Genomic DNA, 20821 nt, shown 5'->3' on the forward strand with positions numbered 1-20821 from the left:
ACTCAGGAAACCACCTGCCACCGTCTTGAAACCAAACTGTGTTCCCCTGGGGTCTTTCCACTTTCCGTATCAGGCTGCTGCTTCGGTTTGGTGCCATTGCGTGGCCCTCCCATCTGCAGGGAACCAGGGTGTGGAGGGGAGGGGTGGAGATGAGGTTTGACGGGTTTTAACTTCAGGGCATAGATCTGTAAAGTCCAGGGCGTTTGAATTGTTAGTTGAGAAGTGTTTCTGCAAGCCTCTCGACGCCATCGCTGATAGAAAACGCCCCGGGCGGTTTTCATAACCATGGTTCCGTGATCTGCAAGCCATCTGGGGGAGGGGAGGGGGTTCCCAGACCTAGTATGGGACACTGGGGCGGCGTGTTGGGCAGATTACACTGGAAAACAATGTTTTTCAAAAGTTCTGCTTCCTTGAAACTGGTGATTACGATAGACCCCTTCAAAATAAACACTGATATGATTTCCCACTGAGTGTCTCGCGTAGGAATTTTGAGAAACAAGATGGTATCTTTAATTGACTATTAACATGTTTTAATGCCCAACGTTTCTGATACGCTGTGATGGTTCGCCGTGGCTAAGTGTTTTCCTGCTGATTTTCGTTTGTACTCAAGTGTCTGGTGCATCTCGTTGCAGTCAGACAACATTGATGGATTCCAGTTGCTCCGATATCTTTTATTCCATAGTGGCAATGTCCTGGTGAAACCTGTCGCCATGTCCGTCGCCAACTGCACCAAGATTTGCGGGGAAGAAGTCCAAGGGTGAATGTAGAACACGCCTCTTCAGTGACATGTTGCACTTCATGGTTTTCTGAGCTCTTAAGAAGTTTGTCAACCAGTTGAATGGAGTTTGGTGCTCTGTGAATCATGATCCAATTATCCCCGAAGGTAGCAAGTAGAGAATGAACACGGGGACAAATTTGTCCCTGTCCCGTCCCCGCGAGTTTTGCCGCTGTCCCTGTCCCATTCCTGTAAGCTCTTCCTTAACCGCACAAGCCTCGGTCACTTAGGATTGTAAAGTGAAAAGCTTCAGCCTCTGATAAGCAGAGCTGGTATTGTGACATCATAATGCCTCATTCCACCAATAAGAGCCAACCTCATCAGTGATGTCACAATGGCTTCATTGTCCTTTACTCGGCTCACTTTAACTGCATCTTGATTATTCTAGAGTGTTGCAGTGTAGAGAATGACACGGGGACAAATTTTTCCCCGTCCCCGCAGGAACTCAGTTTCCCCGTCCTGTCCCCGTGAGTTTTGCCCCTGTCCCTTCCCCACTCCTGTAAGCTCTGCCGTAACCGCACAAGCCTCGAACACTTATTATTTTAAAGTGTTTGAGGCTTGTGCAGATGAGGACGGAGCTTGCAGGAATGGGGCGGGGACGAGAAAATGAGTTCCCGCTGGGACGGAGAAAAATTTGCCCCCCGTGTCATTCTCCAGTACGAAGTTCAAAAAGCGACTGGAGGAAATTATGGAGGACGGCTTGGTCCCTGGTTGTTAAGTACAGTCAGAGGACATGGACTCGGAGGGCAGGGGCTCAGTGCATCTCCTCTCCCCCCAGCTATACTTAAAGCCTGTACTTAAAGCAAGGTGCTACCAGCAGAGGTGGCCTGTGGGGCGAGTGGGCCCCTCTGGTGTGATTCATTCTCTTCTTCGAGTTTTGAAGCCCTTGCCCCCACCTCTGCTGCTGTCTGCAAGCTTCAGAAAGTTTGCACGCCGACACCTCTCGCTGGAGGAAGTGGTCTAATGAGAGAGGCTGTTTTTCCGAATACTTTCAGTCTTCAGTTCAGCACGGCCCGGAGCTGCTTCTAAATTATCAGGACGGGGGCACGTGCTGTTTGTCTCTGGTAAGTGGGCAGCTTAGGAACTTGTTTTCCTGGCCAGGGCTCGGCCTTCTGCCCTGGCAGCTGTCTGTGTGGGCACCGAGTGGAAAAGCATTTCTCGAGCCACCTCTTAGCCAGCTTGGGTCTCTGGATATCCACAGTGAACGTGCATTTGAGAGAGATTATAGAAGAATGCGTATGATGGATCGTTTGTTTTCTTTTTAATACGCAGCAGCAGGTGATTAGGGAAGGCACCCACCGAGACGGTCGAGTTGGCTTGGGCCGTGGTCCTCTCCTAACCTGAGCGGATGCAGGACGGAGAGACGGAGTCGCCGTAGGATCGGATAAGGCTGACTTCAGGTGGAAGATGGGAGGAGTGTATTCCAGCCGGCTGGATGACAGACAGCGGCGTTACCTCCGAGGTGAGATGAAGCTGTGGGAGACTTTCCCCAAAGACTCGGGAGGCTCAGAGGGAAGGACCTCAGAATGGAGACTATTGGCACGAGTCCGTGCGAGCCACTTATGAAAAGTTTAGCCAATGATGAATTCTTCCCGCAGCTGGAAAAGCTACAGCGGAGGAGTGGTGGGGCTGAGGCTTCCTCATTTATTAACATAGAAGAGGATATGATATCTAGGTCCACTTCTTGAATGTGATATCAAAGCACTAGGACAGTATACTATAGCCATATATATCTGGTCCTCTGTCTTTGGACAGGTGAGATGCAGGAGCATTTCCCTTATCCTCCATCCCCACAACACCCTGCCAACATATCTCAGGAGTGATGAGGTCTTTCTGCTCCACTGGCTTCAGGTCCTCTTCCAGGTTGTCCAGTCGGTGCCCGACTGCCACGCTGTCACATGGTCTGGCATGTAGGGAGGTGCGGTCTGGATTCCCTTCAGAAAATTAGGAGGGTAAAACCGGGTTCGGCTCACTCTGTCCCCCAGTAACTCAGTAATCCCCTTTCAGTCTGCTGTTGCCGTTTAAGCCAGTATACATTATATCTTTATGACATGGTTTCCTCCGGTGTTTCTCCGGGAACTTATTCTGCTCTTTGATCCACACATCAGTCCAGGGCTAACTGCTGGTTTCTCCTTGAGGCCACAGGACCCACTGCGGGCTTCAGAGGCAAATTTAGGAATCTTGTGTGTTTAAGTAAGGAACTGAAAGTAGTAAGGAGGCCACTGAAGTCACCCCGATACAAGAGAATAAGGTTTTGTGGGTTCCCCACCTGTATAGGGCTCTCTTGTGTACAACTGAAACTTGAAGCTAGGGCAGGGAGGAAGCGTGTTAAGACCGAGCCAGTTTTCATGTTCCACGAGTGCCACACAAGGAGCTATTCACCATTCCTAGGAGTCCTTCCCACGGCCTCCCCATGAACAGTTCTTTGTGTCCAGTGTCTCCTTGTATATTTGTCTGCTACGCTTTCCGATCTGTGCCAGGAGTAGGGGTGTCGGGATGCAGTGAAAGACAGAGGGCCGGACGAGGCATCATCACTGAGAGGGACAGCTGCCCTTTGGTACCACGCTTGGGTCAGATGGACCATTTTAAGTATCTTGAAAGCGGTAAGATTTAAAGGGAGACTGTGTCCCGTGTGAAGTAGGCCTGCCCTCTTCAGAGGCCCTGACCTAGTGTCTAGAGGAGACTTTCCCTCTGTGTAGGCCCCGATCGAGTGTCCTGTGTAAAGGAGACCTGCCATGTGCTTAACAATTTATGAAATATTGTGTAACACAATTTATTGCACCTGAAAATATTTCTAATAGCATCTATGCTGTAGGATAGTGGCTTAGTCTGTTGCTCGGAGCTCCTTCCTGCGCTCAGGCAGCTTTGATAATGTTTTTAATCTATGCCAGGGTATAACCGGCCTGGATCTGCCTGCGATAATTCTGTGAATACAGAAAGGACTTGGGAAAGGTGTTGCTGGCCTCAGCTTTACTGCTTTACACATTTCGATGTCTGCATGTCTTTCCCTGTGCAGGTCGGACAGATGCCGTGCTGAGGAGCTTCATGCCTTATTACAGGAGACAAGTGGCCTCGGTGGTTTTCCAGCACGTGCAGGGGGAACTGGAGCCCCCTGAGAAACACGGATTGCAGCTTCTACAGTACAAGGTGAGCACCCCAGGATGTTCCCGGCCACAGCTAGGAACATCCTGGGGATTAGGGGGAAGCAGGGGGAAATGGGTAGGGCTCGGGCATGCCCAGTGGGGCCCGGGCACTGCACGTGCTCAGAGAAAAAAAAAAAAAATCTCTCTGAGCTATTGGAGAGCTTATCCGCAAATTGGGAGGTGTTGGGACAACACCCATATGTGGCTGACTATCCTGCTGTCCACGGAGAACCTACGTTACAGGTAAGTAACTACACTTTTCCTAACGCCATAAACGTTAGTCTCTGTCTGTGTCATCTAGCATAGCCCAGGATTATTAAGGAAGTAATTGAAAAAGATAAAGCAGTGTTTGGCCTAAAGAAATAACCTTTCCAAAGCTTTCTCTTTACCCCCCTCACTTCTTGCTTTCTCCTGTGTCTAGAATTTCCTTGATTTCACGCTTCTCCTCTCGCTCTCTCCTGAACTGGAGAATTCTCAATTGCAGACACCCCCCTCCCCTGTCCATCTTCTTCTGTCTGGCACCCAGGGGACCGGCGTAATTCTGTTTCTAAAGCTTACATCATTCCTAAAGTGGTTTTGTTTTCTTCCTTTCCGTCCCCCAGGTCTTTAAGGATCCTGAGATTGTCCTGCAAGAGGGATTCCTCTTTCAGTATGACGACAAGTCGCAGAAATGGAGGGAGAGCTACGTCACCGTCCGAGGGGACTTCACTCTGGAGTGGTTTCGTTACAGAGAGGTAAATGGGGCATGCGCGTCCTTTGGCCACATGCTGGACCTCCTAAACCCCTCTTCCCACCCCCCCTCCCCCAACCAGCTCCTGGGCCAAGGAGCAAGACAGTTCCAGAAGTTCTGCCCTCCAGCTTGCCTCTTTTGACCTTTTAGCCTGCATGGGAATGAAGTTCTAGGGGTAAGGCAGGCTAGGAGGCATCTTCCCAAAATGCACTGGGAGTGGGGATGGAGGGTTTCCAATCGGAGCATTCAAAGTGATCTGGAGTTGCCCCCTCCTTCCCGTTTCCATAACCACTTAATTGTTTTTTTGATTTTATGGGTGGCTCAAATGCGTCTCCCTTGGAGTCTCTGGGAAGGAAGGCAGAATCTGAGAAAATCCTCTTGACATCTGCTGATCCAGTCCGGTTTTGCTCTGTCGCATGCAGAAACTCATTCAGAACTGCAACTCCCAGCATGCAGTGGGAATACAACTAGGACCAGATGACAATCCAAATCCCTAAACTTCCTGCCTAGCCCCCCTCCCCCCCATACACTTCTGATAGTCACAGTCGCAGGGCCAGATATAAAATGTTAACATCTATAGGCAGGACCCGAGAGCGGTGGGCAGGGGAGGGAGATCTCCCCCAGAAACCATAGAGCCCAATCCTAAAGCAAGTGGATTTGGGCTCCTATGTAGCCCAGGTATTCAGTGCCACCAAACCTCGGCACCTAGGCAGTTGCCTATATCTAAATCCAGGCCTATTGTGCTCAGTCCAGCTCTACGCTTGGACTTTAGGAGGGTGGGAGCTGAGGATATTGTTCACCTGTCCCAGTAATATCAGTAATCTGACACTCCCCCCCACCCCATCTCTCTCTATACCTTTTTTCAGGTCCAGGGTAAAGACTGCAAACCCCAGGGGCGTACTGTGTTGACAGGATATCAGCTGGCGGTGTCGCTGGGCGAGTATTCCTGCCTCGTGGAGTCCATCTGCCAGGAGTTACTGGGTGAGGAGCTAGAATTTTTCATTCTGTTGAATTCATTCCATCGACATGTATGTCATGGAATGTAACGTTTTCCTATCATGGTGACCGTTTGGGGTGTGGTTGGAAAGCTCACAAGTCGACAAGGCTGCCCGGTGGCACTCCTGCTTTTCGCCTCAGGATGGTCTGAGCCAAGTCGGGTTTTACCCTTTCTTTTCACGCCTTCCACCACCGCTGCAACGCAACCACGACCGGGATTATCCTCTCTGTGAAGAAAGAGAGAGCGTACTTTCACGGCTGCGAGGCTGGCGTTAGCACAGTGCTGGTGTATGGATAAATTACCTGCTCTTCATGAAGTTTATACTAGATTAGATTATCTTCAGACGATGTCAAAGTTAATGGCTTTTAGACACAACAACACTTTACCAGCTTATCATAAGGTCTGGGACCATTATGTACAGTGGAGGAAGAAATCTGAAAAGATTTGAAATGTATAGTTCGCATTGATTTTGCATGTTTTCTTGCAGTATGATCATGATGGGATTATTGAGCACTTTCCCTAAGGGAGGGGGAGGGAATAGAGGGAGGAGGGGCTGTATCTACAATATACAGTATATATAAAATTGGATGGATGGATGTGTGTTCCTCCATAACTCTGAAACGCATGGATAGATTTCAACCAAACTTGGTACACATGTGAATTACTATCTGGGAACAAACACTGTGGGGGTGGGAAGGGGGTGACATGTAAAGAATCATAGAAAAAGACAGATGTTGCTTTGACCAATTATGTGAAGCTTGGGGAATGATGTCTCAATGCCTCCAAGGACACGTAAGGCAAGTTTTCAACAGCTACATCTAGAGCAGGGATCTCAAAGTCTCTCCTCGAGGGCCGCAATCCAGTCGGGTTTTCAGGATTTCCCTAATGAATATGCATTGAAAGCAGTGCCTGCACATAGATCTCATGCATATTCATGGGGGGAAATCCTGAAAACCCGACTGGATTGAGATCTAGAGCTTCACAAACAGTACAGGATATAAAGATAAGTGTCTAATCCATAGTTTTCATGCTCGCTGAGACACTCCTGATGCCATTTGTCCAAGTTCAGCCCCATAGAGAGGGCCATTCTTGCTGCTGAGATTGGGATATCCGGGCAATGCCGGGTGATCAGCTAGTTGATTATAAAACTGCAGAGTTGCTGGATCATATGTTGTGTATTATATGCTATATCATATGTTGTGTATTATATGCTGTATCATATGTTGTGTATTAGATGGTATCTTATATGTAAAAATGGCATTATGCTGAATCTTTGCTATGATTCTCTGAATAAAGTAATTATATTAATAAAAAAGAAAGAGCAGCTGATTTTTTCTATCACTTTTTGCCATGTTTCTTATTTTCAGGGGCCCCATCGCATCAAGTGAAGGGTGCCCTGAGATGCCCTCCGACGGAGTTTTCCCTCTTCCTTTTCCACCCATACCGCCAGCACCTCTGTCTCTGTCTGACCTCAGCCGAGGCCCTGGGCAGCTGGCGAGCTGTCCTGCGCGATGGTATCCGCTGGTTCAACACAGGTAACGCAGCCTGGGAGGGCGAGAGGAATGTGTGGGGATGACGCTGTACCTTTGTTGAATGTTGTCAAAGTTTCTCTGATTCAGCCCAACAGCGGGGAGACCGTGTTACCACAGAAGCTTTCATGGAGGCTGTTCGCTTCTACCGTCAGGGGAAAGGCAGCTACGGAGCCAGTGATCACCTCCTGGGTAACAAGACTGAGGTCTGTAAAGGAGCACTGTCCACAGCTCAACTCTTAACCTTTCTTCCAGCTTCCTGCTCTGTCATTGAGGGGCTAGGCTCAATGTAGGAGGGATATGATAGAGGTCTATAAAATAATGAGTGGAGTGGAAAGGGTAGATGTGAATCACTTGTTCACTATTTCCAAAAAGACTTGGACTAGGAAGTATGTGATGAAGCTACTAAGTAATAGATTTAAAGCAAACCAGAGAAAATATTTCTTCACACAAAGTGTAATTAAACTCTGGAATTTGTTGCCTGAGAATGTGGTGAAATCAGTTAGCTTAGCGGGGTTTAAAAAAGGCTTGGATAATTTCCTAAAAGAGAAGTCCATAAGCCATTCTTGAGATGGACTTGGGGAAATCCACTGCTTATTCCTAGGATAAGCAGCACAAAATCTGTTTTACTCCTTGAGATCTTGCCAGGTACTTGGGACCTGGGTTGGCCACTGTTGGAAACAGGATACTGGGCTTGATGGACCTTCGGTCTGTCCCAGTATAGCAGCTCTTATGTGAGCCAAGTATAGGATAATCGCATTGTGACATCACTGCTGAGGTTGGCTCTTAGGCATTGGTGGAATGAGGCATTATGACATCATAATCTCAGCTCTGGAGTGTTGCTACTCTTTGGGCTTCTGCCAGGGACTTGGGACCTGGGTTGGCCACTGTTGGACACAGGATCCTGGGTTTGATGGACCTTTGGCTGTCCCAGTACGTCAACTCTTATGATCTTATGTGAGCCAAGTCTAGGACAATGAAGCCATTGTGACATCACTGCTGAGGTTGGCTCTTAGGCATTGGTGGAATGAGGCATTATGACATCATAATCTCAGCTCTGGAATGTTGCTACTCTTTGGGTTTCTGCCAGGGACTTGGGACCTGGGCTTGATGGACGTTCAGTCTATCCTCGTATGGAAACTCTTATGTTCTTATAAGAAACTGGAAATCCCCTCAGTACTCATGTCGTACGAGCGCTAACAGAGAGTCGTAACCGTGACTTTGAAAGAAATGAAACACAGAAGTCATTCTTTTTTAAACTAATGTCTGCCGTGCTGCCAGGATAGGGGTGATATAACCAAAATCTGGAATTTCATTGACTTATGTAGTAGATGTGCAGAGCAGAAGCTGCTGGGACAGTCCTGGGTCCCACTTGGCTAATTCGTGTGTTTATCATCTCGTTCCAGATTCTGAGTAATGTGGTGATGTGGGACTTGCTGCTGTGGCTTCAGTCCCAGATCCTGCAAATTCACAAGGGACTAATGAAAAAAAAGAAGGGCCACCACTTCCCAGTAAGTAATAGCTCAGCACAGAAGAGCCAGTCGCTCCCCACTGGACCCCTGCATCTCTCTCTCTCACTTCCCGCAGGGGGCATGCGACTTGACCCCCATGCATCTCTCTCCCTCTCTGTTTGTGCAGGGAGCGTAAGCCCTGACCCCCCCCCTGCGCCTCTTTCTCAGTTCCTGCAGGGAGTGTACACCTTGGTTCTGGAACAGGTCTCGGCTGAGTTCCAGGCTTCTCAGGAGGAAGAACGAGAATTACTTAGACAGCTGGAGAAGAAAATCCGCCCAGAGCTGGATCAGATGTTGTCCCTGAAGGCTCAGATTTCAGCGAAAATGCAAAGTAAGGGAAGGGGGGGGTAACCTTCTGGTGAGCAGCTGTGCTGTGAATTTAAGAGATGGTGTGTACTAGGCTTCAGTTTTTCACTGGTTCAGAGGGGAGGATGTCCCCTAACTTAGGACATTGGCTTAGAGGTGAAAATGTCTCATGTTACGCTATCTGTATCCTTCCTTGATGGTTTTCCATCATAGTACTGAGCCTGTAATAATTTCTCCCTCCATATGTGCAGGGGTTAGGGGTAAAGCCAGACCACAAATACCAAAAAAAATCCGTGAATAACTGTAGGGCTGTCTGACCCACCCCTGCCTCCCGAATCTCTTCAATGTACTTACTAGTTAAAGCCTGGTGGTCTAGCGATGAAGCGGGGCGGGAGCGATCTTCCTACGCTCCTGCCCCATGCAGAGCCGGGAGCAAAAATGGCTGCCGTGATTTGTTCCCAGTTCTGCACAGGGCAGGAGCGTAGGAGGATCGCTCCCGCCCCACTTCACCGCTAGACCACCAAGTTTTAAAAAGCAAGTAAGCGGAGAGGTGGGGGGGGGGGGGTGGGTCACCCAGACGAAAACCGCGAATAACCAAAGTTGCGAGTTCCGAACCCACAAATATGAAGGGGGATGTGTAGTAGAATCCATGATACTTTGGTGTAAATCTCAAAGGAGCATAAGAAAGCCAAGCATTTGGAGAAGGGAAATCGCAGTCTTCCGTGATCCTACCCCAGTCCAGCTAGGGTCTGTATCTAGTCATTAATGAAACACCCTAAAGAAGACTTGAGCACCATGAAACACGACGTTGGAAACGGCAGATGAGCCTGTCCATTCCACCTACTCAATCCCTACCTCTCCCTTAGAGATCCAACATACTTGTCCCAAGCTTTTTTTGAATTCAGTTTTTCACCTCCGTCATATCCACTGGTGACCTCGTATTTAAATGTCTCACAGCCGGGGTATCCAGTGCGGCTCAGTCTCTCTGTGAGAGCAAGGTGGAGCCGGCCCTGGATTATGTGATCGAGGAGCTCCTGGGACCCATCAGTTCAGGCTTCGAGATGGTGCGCTCTCTGTTCACCAGGAGGATTGACGGAATAATTGACAGCGCCGGGAGCCATCCGTCTGCAGTGCCGCAGGAGGTAAGATTGTCCGGAAAAGTTGGGCGGACGGAAACGTGACCGATGAATAAATGAAAAGAGGCTTGATACGTGAACGATAGGGCGGTTTAGGAGAAAGAGCAGATACAGTACAGATAGACTAAATAGAAAACAGAGGAAGAGAAAAATTGGAGGGGAGGTTGAATACACAACAGGTGGCTGGACAGCTCATAATGGATGGAAATTTAAACAGATTATGTAGTGGAATATACAGATGGAGTGATAGATATACTTGGTTGATACACAATGACTAAATGAAAAGATAACTTGAATGAGTAGATGGACTGATGGATGGATATGTTTTGTTTTTTTAATATCTTTATTCATTTTAAAGCCAAAAATAAGTGCAACATATTTTACACTTTAACAACACTTAAATTCTATCAAATTATATTTATGACAACTTCCCCCTTTATACATAACCAACAATTGCAGTCTAAATAAAAATAACTCCCCACAATCCCACGACGGGCATGATCAAAGGGCCAAATCAACAATCGCTCCTTGCAAAATTCTGTCAATGGCTCCCAAACATCCATAAATTTCCTATAATGTTGTATGGCCATCATACGCTCCATTTTAAAAGTATAACAAAGAGAGATTCCCACCAGAAAGTGTAATTTAATCTATCACAGTTCTTCCAATTCCTCAAAATAAGTTGTATGGCAACTCCTGTCATTATAAAGTTTGTTATTTTGAGCAGATATTTGGCTTTTAGCCCTCATTAACGTAACAAATAGGATGGTATCGTACGTCAATGCCACTGGACTTTCTAATATATTGTTCACTTGATCCCAAATAGATCTCCAAAATTTAAGAATCAAGGGGCAATTGTATAGTAAATGGTCCAAAGTCCCAGCTTGGAGATGACATATGTTGGAGATGGATATGTTGATGGATGAATAAATGAGACGATGGATGGTTATATTATTGAGTAGATGATGAACTTATGTATGTATGAATTTGTTGATGGAGAGGATGGATGAATAAATGAAAGGATGTTGGTTTGAATGGGTCAATAGATGATGGCTGAATGTACAGATGGATAGTAGATGATTGTCAATGGATGGATAAATGAGAGAACAGTGATACAGACAGATTACTGGGATGATGGTGACATGCATGAACAGTTAGGCGAGTCAATGTGATAGTAATTTGTTCGAGTCGTTCTAAAACTAATTGGTCTGATTCAGGTATTTAACCTCACGGAGATGCCAAGGAACTCGGTCCTGATGCAACAATGTTACGAAAAGGCCACGCTTTTTCTCGAGGGGCTACAAGGGCTGAGAGATCGGTTCGGCTTTCAGAGCGTGACTGGCCTGATGCTCAGAGCCCAGAATCTCATGCAGAAGGTACTGTAGGCGACGAGCATTCCAAGACTTGAAGCCAAGAGGAGGATGCTTTCTGGAAGGGTGTTGTAAAGCTTACTTAGGGGGCAGGGCCTAGGAGAATAAATTGGCATGATTTTGCTTCGCTGTTCAACAGTTTTAACTTTGATATCTCCTCTAGTGCTGGGGCTCTGCAGGGGTTAACAGGACACAGATATCTCTTCAGAAGGCTGGGTGGATTACATGACGGAAACCTTCCAAAAATATTGACGTGATGTAGTTAAATGGTCTAGCGAGGAGAATAGAGATGTACAAACCAGTCCCATGATCTCATTCCATAAGAACATAAGAATAGCCTTACTGGGTCAGACCAAAGGTCCATCAAGCCAAGTAGCCCGTTCTCACGATGGCCAATCCAGGTCCCCTAGTACCTGGCCCAAATCCCAAAGAGTAACAAAAGATTCTAGAACCCCCAAAGAGTATCAAGATTCCAGGCAGAATCTCAAAGACTAGCAAGATTCTGGGACCCCAAAGAGTAGCAACATTTTAGAACCCCAAAGAGAATCAAAGATTCCAGGCAGAATCTCAAAGAATAGCAAGATTCCAGAATCCCAAAGAGTAACAAAATATTCTAGAACCCCAAAGAGTAACAAAAGATTCTAGAGCCCCAAAGAGTATCAAGATTCCAGGCAGAATCTCAAAGAATAGCAAGATTCCGGAACCCCAAAGAGTAGCAATATTCCAGAATCCCAAAGAGTAACAAAAGATTCTAGAACCCCAAAGAGTATCAAGATTCCATGCAGAATCTCAAAGAATAGCAAGATTCCGGAACCCCAAAGAGTAGCAATATTCCAGAATCCCAAAGAGTAACAAAAGATTCTAGAACCCCAAAGAATATCAAGATTCCAGGCAGAATCTCAAAGAATAGCAAGATTCCGGGACCTCAAAGAGTAGCAACATTCCAGAACCCCAAAGAGAATCAAGATTCCATGCAGAATCTCAAAGAATAGCAAGATTCTGGAACCCCAAAGAGTAGCAACATTCCATGCTACCAATCCAGGGCTGACTGGACAATTCAATGGATGTAAAGAGATAGAAATTGCTGGATCTTGATAGGAGTTGATCTGGTTTTGTCCATCAATTTCCATCGCTATGTTTTCTAGTTAATGCAAAACCTGGTCTTCACATTCCAACATCTGTCCAACCTGCACCTAAAACAGATAAACAGCACACCTGATGTCATCCAGACTTTGGAAAAGGTCAGAGGTCGTATATTTAAGGTGAGAGGTCTCCCAATAAATAAAAAGTCCCTGTGTTTAAGACTAATGTCAGCTCCTCGTACCGTGTGGTTTTGTCTCGGGTCCTGTGCTTCCATGTTTCTCCCCACCACCCCCAACAATATTTTGTTTCTAATTCACCATTCTTCAACTTCTTTTAACCCGATAAACCAGATTTTTACTTGTTCCTCATTATTCATCTAACCTCTTGCTAATACCCCTATATACCACTTCCACCACTGAGCTGGTGTTGGTCCATTCTCTTTCCCCTGTGCGCTAACCATGGTGCTGATTTCTGCTCTCCTCTACAGAAGTTTGACTATGACAGTAGCGCCATCCGGAAGCAATTCGCCCAGGATGCTCTTGTCCAGATCTTCCTTCCGTTCCTGCTTCAGCGCCTAGAATCTAGCTGTAAACTGGTGAGTGAAAATCTCGGAGGGGGGGGGGGAAGTTGGATGTGTCCAAGGTTCTCTAGATTTGCCTCCGTACATACAGCGGGTTCTCACCAGACCAGTCCAGAAACCTGTGGGAATCTGGACTGGTGACGACGCTAAGGCAGGAATGCTGTGTGAATTGAAATGAGTTGCCAGGGGAAAGGTACAGTGAGACCTTAAAGAAACCTATAGATAGTGTGGTGGATAAGTCTCTGCTCAGAGATCCAGGTTGTTGACGGAGAGAACCGTGTCACTGTCCGTCCCTTGTTTCCACAGGAGCTGCCCAAGTACGAGAGCTACGTGTTTGCTGACTATAGCTCAGTCGTCAGCGTGGAAAGCGTTTATGAAGAGATAGTCCTTGGGTTGTTGCAGAAGGTCGTCGATAAAGGTACAGCTCTGCCCTCTCGCGGGCCCCACCCATTCCCAATACTAGAGGTGTGTGCTTTGTGATGTATGTGTGGCAAATCAAGAGGTGGGTAAGAGGGACCAGCCAGTGGCGTAGTGAGGGAGAGAGGCACCAGGAGCGGTGGTGCTCCACCTCCACCCCTACATGCTCCTTCCCTGTCCCCCTGCCACACTCGAACGCCACATCCCTCGTACCTCAGTAACATCCCTGGAGTGAGCAGCAACCCCCCAACCTCATGTCGCGCCTGCTTGGGCTCTTCCTCTGACGTCACTTCCTAGCTGCGGGGTCAAGGAAGTGATGTCAGAAAAGCTGACGCAGGCGCCAGGTACGTTACAGAGGTACGAGGGAAGGAAAGTGGTTCACGCATGCGGCAGTAGAAGGACGGGCAAGGAGCAGGGGGCAGAGGAGGATGAGTGCCGTGCCCCTACGAAGACAGCGCCAGGGGTGAACCTCCCCTCCCCCCCTTACCATGCCACTGGGGCCAGCATAGGAAACATGTCAGTCCTTCTGTTAGGTTTTCATCGGGACTTGAGGCTCTGCTTCAAACAGCATGGGAAGTGGGCACGACCCACCGTTTTAGCTTCCTGGTTCTGCATCGCTGGGGCAGGTGAGGTTTTGTTGGAGACAGGGAGGATTCTGGGAATATTGCAAATACTAAAAAAATATATACCAACTCAACTCTAAAAAGATTTTTTGAAAATCATTTCATGAAATACTGCAACTACTGAATTTAATATAAGGAGGAATAAAGCCTCAGAACCCCGTCTTCAGACAGGTGAAATCTTGCTGAAAGACTGGAAAAGGTAAGTACCTCACTGGCTTATAAAAAAAAAAAACCCCTCCTTAAACAGTGTTGATAAATGCTTGTTAAATTTTGATTGAAGTGATATAAACGTTAAAGTCCATGAAATTGTGGTAAAGGTACACAGCCTAGCAAACACTTTTTTTCAACAGGCTTATAAATACAGCTACAGCGACTTATCTTTTGAAACAGCTGCGCTGGGCCGCTTGTGCCGGGCTATGTAAGCGTCCCTTCAGCCTTCCTCCTCCGACGATGCTACATAGGAATGCTACATAGGGGGCAGGGAGAGAGACAGATAGAAAGAAAGACAGACAGTGGGAAGGAGACAGAAAGAAAGGAAGAAAGACATAGGGGCAGGAAGAGGGACAGAAAGACAAACAGAGAAAGGGGGCCAGGGAGGCGACATACTTCACGGCCAAAGTTTACAAAGGCGGGGATCGGCGGCAAATTTAAACAACCGAAGTTGACGGCTCTCACTCAGGTCAGGAGCGAGCGGCTTTTCAAACCCCCCCAGCACCACTGCCGCTGTACCTTTTCAAACCCTCCCTCCCCAGCACTGCCACCATCGTTGGTACCTTTTTTTTTAACAGCCTGGTGGTCCAGCGGTATCCCTCCCTTGCTAGACGGCTCTCACTCAGGTCAGGAGCGAGAATGTGAGGAACAAGCTTATGCGCTCCTGCTTCGGTCCACCGCTTGCTCCTCACATCCGTACTAATCTGAGTATGAGAGCCATCTAGCAAGAACAGGAGAGATTTTAAAAGGTACGGGGTATTTTTTATTTTTTTTATTCCCTTGATGGTTGTGGGTTGTTTTTTGTTATTTTTCTGTGCCAGACCGCGTGAATGGGGGGGGGGGGGGGTTGGGAGAAATGTTGCTGCTGCACAGGGATCTGGAGGGGAAGGGAAATGCTGCTGCTGTTGCTGCACAGGGAAGTGGGGTGGGGGGAGGGAAATGCTGCTGCACAGGGAAATGGAGGGGGAGGGAATGCAGTTGCTGCACAGGGAAGTGGGGGGGAGAGAAATGCTCTTGCTGCTGCACAGGGAAGTGGGTGGGGGGAGGGAAATGCTGCTGCACAGGGAAATGGAGGGGGAGGGAATGCTGCTGCTGTACAGGAAAGTGGGGTGGGGAGGAAATGCTGCTGCACAGAGAAATGGAGGGGGAGGGAATGCTACATAGGGGGCAGGGAGAGAGACAGATAGAAAGAAAGACAGACAGACATATATTCTAGCACCTGTTAATGTAACAGGCTTAAAGACTAGTGTAATGAAGATGATAGGAGTGCAGATCTGCCCCGTGCATAGGGCTATACCGAAAACCCAACTGGCTAGTGGTCCTCCAGGACAGGGTTGGGGACCACTGTTGTATAGTATTTTCAAATCACTTCAAAATATGAGCCCGTGTGTTAAATGTTACCCAGTGTTTTCCCTTTGGGCCCGAGCGAGAATATGCACAAGGAGTTCCATGTCTGTGCTTTCTCCCTTTTAACTTGAATGTTGCATTTATTTATTTTTTTATCTCCCAGGACTGAGAGAAGCCTCAAACCAAAACAAGCACAATCTCTATAGCGACAGCTTTGCGTCGGTTTTCAGCAGTACGGAGGACTGTCGGCCATCAGCTGAGAGGCATCTCGGCAGCTCCGACCGGTGCTGGGATGTCGGAGAGAGAAACCAGGAGGGACATGGTGTCCGAGAATCCTCTGGAAGTGAGGGGAACCCAGGCGCTTCTGGAGATGCCCAAAGTAGGGAAAGTGCAAATACCCTTAAATGTAACCGAGTCTTAGCCGGCCTCTGGGATCTGGAAACTGGTTTCCAGACTGGTGTCTGCCGTGCTGATGGAAAAGGAATGGCTTTGCCCGGCAGCAGGGAGCAGGGAGGTCAGTCAGCCGTGGCAGTAACTATGTCTAATGGAGAACTGAGCTGTCACACTGCCCAAGGCCTTCGGAAATATGCCTGGCCAACTTGTGAGAACTTGCATGTCGTCAGAGAAGCAGAGGAGATGGAGGTAGCTGAAAGACAGTTATTACTCGATGGGCTTTCTCTAGCCATGGAGATGGCAGTATTTCAGATGGACAGAGACCTGATGGAAATGGACAGAACAGAACAGAGAAAGGAGGCTGCAGCTGGGGAGTAAAACCTTCGAGATTCACTTTCGATGAAGACCTTAATTGTGGTTTCAAAGATGTATCCGGATGAGCCCACGAGGAATATGCACGAGAGAAACTGCATCGATTGGAAGCACGTATATTAATTTTGGATATCCTAAAAAGCATGACTCAGGTTGGGGGGTGGGGTGGTCTTTTAAGGCACGTTTGAAAAATCCATCCCTCCAAGTTTTCCGCAAACATCTGAAAACCTGGCTTTTCACAAAAATGTAAGTCTCCCTCCAACTTAGGAATTCTAGGAAACTCTTATATCTTGGCATCCCAAGTCCTCTAAATTTTCTTCACACTACTACCTCTAACCCTCTGTTGTGGTTCCTTCCTATTTCTTCCACTGTAAACCGCGCCGAGCTCTACAAACGTGGAGAAGATGCGGTATGCAAACCTAAAGATTAGATTAGATCCCTAAATCATCCACCTACCATCAAGCTGACTGTCTGGGATTTACTGTATCAGTCAGGAACCAGAATGTAAAAATCCACCCAGTACGAACCATTGTCGTACTGGACTTGTCTGTAAATGTCTTTGCTCCTAACCCCCTCAACTTGCTGAAGGTCACACCATGAAGTCAGTCAGTGGTCACAGCACTTGAGAGACTGACCATCTACCCCAGGGGGCTTCTTAATCTTTTCTTAGTTCCTGATCCAATGAAGCTCTTACACCCCCCCTTCCTAAACCAATTGTCCAATAGCCACTACTGCCAGCTGCGTCTTTTGCCGTTATCCACTAACAGTGTTAGCTGCTAATGACATCACTATAACTAAGTTTCAAGTTCAGGTTTATTAATATTTTAATATACCGACCATCGCAAGTGTCTGATCAGTTTACAATTCACTAGTACACTACCAGTAACTATCCTGGTGACTTCTGACACTGCTACAAAGTTTCTTGCCCCGTTTTGACCTCTTCCCACATCCCCCTTCCCTTAATGTACACCCTCTCACAGCAAGGCCAGTCGTAGCAGTGCAATGGAAGCTTATTTCACAGCTCTGTACCGGTGAGACGAGACACTCGTCCGTGAAAAGCGCACAAAGCAGGCACTGTTTAAAATCTGTTTGTGCGGTGTGCATTCCATTTCTGGCCCTAGGCTCTGACCCAGTTAAATGTTTTTCCAAGTGGTACTGTTAAGATCCGAAGCCCAGATTTAAACAGTAGCGTAGGCTGGGGTTACTCCTACAGGTTCTGGAACCCAGTGGTTCTGTGTAGAGCAGACGGGTCCGGGCATGCGGGTTTTCTAATGTAAAGCTTCATGAGACTCTATTTATTAAATTTCTTTCTGAGTATTTTTGAATGTCTGTTGAATTTGTACATTTGTAGCAGAAGCTTAAGCGGACGTTTGATTGAATTAATAAAGTTTTATGCCTTATGAGCTGTTATTCTCAGTGGCTTAAGGTTTAATGGGATATAATACGTAGTAGAAGACGGGACAACAGGACAGGCAACTTATAACTTAACAACAGAGTAGGGATGTAAGATCAAGACAGCGTACCTGTGAAACATTTATTAAGTGGTGGGATTGATGAGATTGGACATGTAGATTTTTAGTTTCAAGTCAGAGACCAGATTGTGGCTGTGTTTCTCATGGGAACATGGGTCTTTCGACATCTTAAAAGATGATTCTCTCACCAGGAGCTGCAGTTAGTCGCAGTCAGCTGCTTTTGGTGCCCTGATAACATTCTGTGACAGGGTTACTGGCTTGTTCTAGATCAGTGGTCCCAACCGTGTCCTGGAGGACCACCAGGCCAATCGTGTTTTCAGGATATGCATGGAGCAGATTTGCCTGCCTGTCACTTCCATGATATGCAAATCTCTCTCATGTATATTCATTAGGGCTCGTCTGAAAACCTGATTGGCCTAGTGCTACTCCAGGACAGGGTTGGGAACTGCTGTTCTAGATCACTCTTGGGTTTACCTCACCTTCTTGCATTTCTAAAGCAGTGTTTCTCAACTCTGTCCAAAAGATTTGCATACAATGAAGATGATGTATCTATTCCATGTATAATCTATTCCATGTATAATCATTGTGTGTATCCTTAAAACGTGACCGGCAAGGGGGTACACTAGGACTGACATGGGCAACAGTGTACTAAGGGCTCAGGTTTTCATAATACCCCTACAAACTACACAGGACATGGATTTACATATAACAAAGGTAGTAGGCATCCAGACTGATGTCATGGACCTTCAGTAGCAATATCCTGCAACCTGGTCAGACTTAAGGACTAGGAATAAAGATGAAAGGCTGATTACAGGGGTTGTCAACTCTGATTTCATTTGCTCAGGCTTACAGGATTCCCCCAATGCATATGAGAGAGTTGCATAGACTGGAGGTAGTGCATGCAAACTTGATCTGAAATCTGCCTGGCCAAGGACTGGGTTGGAAATGCTATAGCGAGGCCCTCCATCCTCAGGGTCCAGCCAGTCAGTTTGATTTTTGGGATCTCCACAATGAGTTTGCCCGAGGAGGAGTTGCAAGGGGGGGGGGGGAGGTTGCCAAGATACCCCCACCTGAGAAGGAGTTGCCGGGGGGGGTGTGTGTTTTGCCACCCCCCCCCCCCGAGGAGTTGCAGGGAGAGCCACGATCCCTCCCAAGGAGTTGCATGGGGGGGGGGGGGGTTGCCACGATCCCTCCAGAGGAGTTGCATGGGTTTTTTTGCCACGATCCCCCACTGAGGAGTTGCAGGGGGGGCTTTGTCACGATCCCTCCCAAGGAGTTGCATGGGGGGGGGGTTTTGCCACGATCCCTCCCAAGGAGTTGCATGGGGGGGGTTTGCCACGATCCCTCCCAAGGAGTTGCATGGGGGGGGTTTGCCACGATCCCTCCAGAGGAGTTGCAGGGGGGGCTTTGCCACGATCCCTCCCAAGGAGTTGCATGGGGGGGGTTTGCCACGATCCCTCCCAAGGAGTTGCATGGGGGGGGGGTTTGCCACGATCCCTCCAGAGGAGTTGCAGGGGGAGCTTTGTCACGATCCCTCCCAAGGAGTTGCATGGGGGGGGGGGTTTGTAACGATTCCCCCGAGGAGTTGCATGGTTTTTTTTTGCCACGCTCACCCCCCCCCCCCCGAGGAGTTGCAGGGAGAGCCACGATCCCTCCCAAGGAGTTGCATGGGGGGGGGGGGTTTGCCACGATCCCTCCAGAGGAGTTGCATGGGTTTTTTTGCCACGATCCCCCACTGAGGAGTTGCAGGGGGGGCTTTGTCACGATCCCTCCCAAGGAGTTACATGGGGGGGGTTTGCCACGATCCCTCCCAAGGAGTTACATGGGGGGGGGGGTTTGCCACGATCCCTCCAGAGGAGTTGCATGGGTTTTTTTGCCACGATCCCCCACTGAGGAGTTGCAGGGGGGGCTTTGTCACGATCCCTCCCAAGGAGTTACATGGGGGGGGTTTGCCACGATCCCTCCCAAGGAGTTACATGGGGGGGGGGGTTTGCCACGATCCCTCCAGAGGAGTTGCATGGTTTTTTTTGCCACGATCCCCCACTGAGGAGTTGCAGGGGGGGCTTTGTCACGATCCCTCCTAAGGAGTTGCATGGGGGGGGGGGGGGTTGCCATGATCCCTCCCAAGGAGTTGCATGGGGGTGGCTTTGTCACAATCCCCCCTGAGGAGCTGCATGGGGTTTTTTTGCCACGCTCACCCCCCGAGGAGTTGCAGGGAGAGCCACGATCCCTCCCAAGGAGTTGCATGGGGGGGGGGGGGGTTGTCACGATCCCTCCCAAGGAGTTGCATGGGGGGGGGGGGGTTTGCCATGATCCCTCCAGAGGAGCTGCATGGGGTTTTTTGCCACGCTCACCCCCCGAGGAGTTGCAGGGAGAGCCACGATCCCTCCCAAGGAGTTGCATGGGGGGGGGGTTTGTCACGATCCCTCCCAAGGAGTTGCATGGGGGGGGGGGGTTGCCACGATCCCTCCAGAGGAGTTGCAGGGGGGGCTTTGTCACGATCCCTCCCAAGGAGTTGCATGGGGGGGGGGGGTTGCCACGATCCCTCCCAAGGAGTTGCATGGGGGGGGGTTTGCCACGATCCCTCCCAAGGAGTTGCATGGGGGGGGGTTTGCCACGATCCCTCCCAAGGAGTTGCATGGGGGGGGGGGTTTTGCCACGATCCCTCCCAAGGAGTTGCATGGGGGGGGGGTTTGCCACGATCCCTCCCAAGGAGTTGCATGGGGGGGGGGGTTTGCCACGATCCCTCCCAAGGAGTTGCATGGGGGGGGGGGTTGCCACGATCCCTCCCAAGGAGTTGCATGGGGGGGGTTTGCCACGATCCCTC

At 48.6% G+C, this 20821-nt stretch overlaps 1 protein-coding gene across 2 annotated transcripts; it reads left to right on the forward strand.

Moving 5' to 3' along the window:
* The first annotated feature begins 1738 nt into the window (after positions 1–1738).
* NIBAN3 (niban apoptosis regulator 3) lies at positions 1739–17922 on the forward strand. Of its 2 annotated transcripts, XM_033925495.1 has the most exons (14): positions 1739–2237; positions 3792–3922; positions 4521–4652; positions 5515–5629; positions 7013–7180; positions 7265–7380; positions 8581–8685; positions 8854–9016; positions 9949–10133; positions 11345–11503; positions 12643–12759; positions 13068–13175; positions 13467–13578; positions 15921–17922. In XM_033925495.1, the coding sequence occupies exons 1-14, from the start codon at positions 2183–2185 to the stop codon at positions 16526–16528; spliced, it is 2274 nt and encodes a 757-aa protein (XP_033781386.1). In that variant the 5' UTR covers positions 1739–2182; the 3' UTR covers positions 16529–17922. The 2 variants fall into 2 exon arrangements, with proteins under 2 accessions (XP_033781386.1, XP_033781385.1); XM_033925494.1 differs by having other exon boundaries at positions 8581–9016.
* Positions 17923–20821: the final 2899 nt, after the last annotated feature.

The sequence above is a fragment of the Geotrypetes seraphini genome, chromosome 16, assembly GCF_902459505.1.
Source record: "Geotrypetes seraphini chromosome 16, aGeoSer1.1, whole genome shotgun sequence".
Classification (NCBI taxonomy): Eukaryota; Metazoa; Chordata; class Amphibia; order Gymnophiona; family Dermophiidae; genus Geotrypetes; species Geotrypetes seraphini.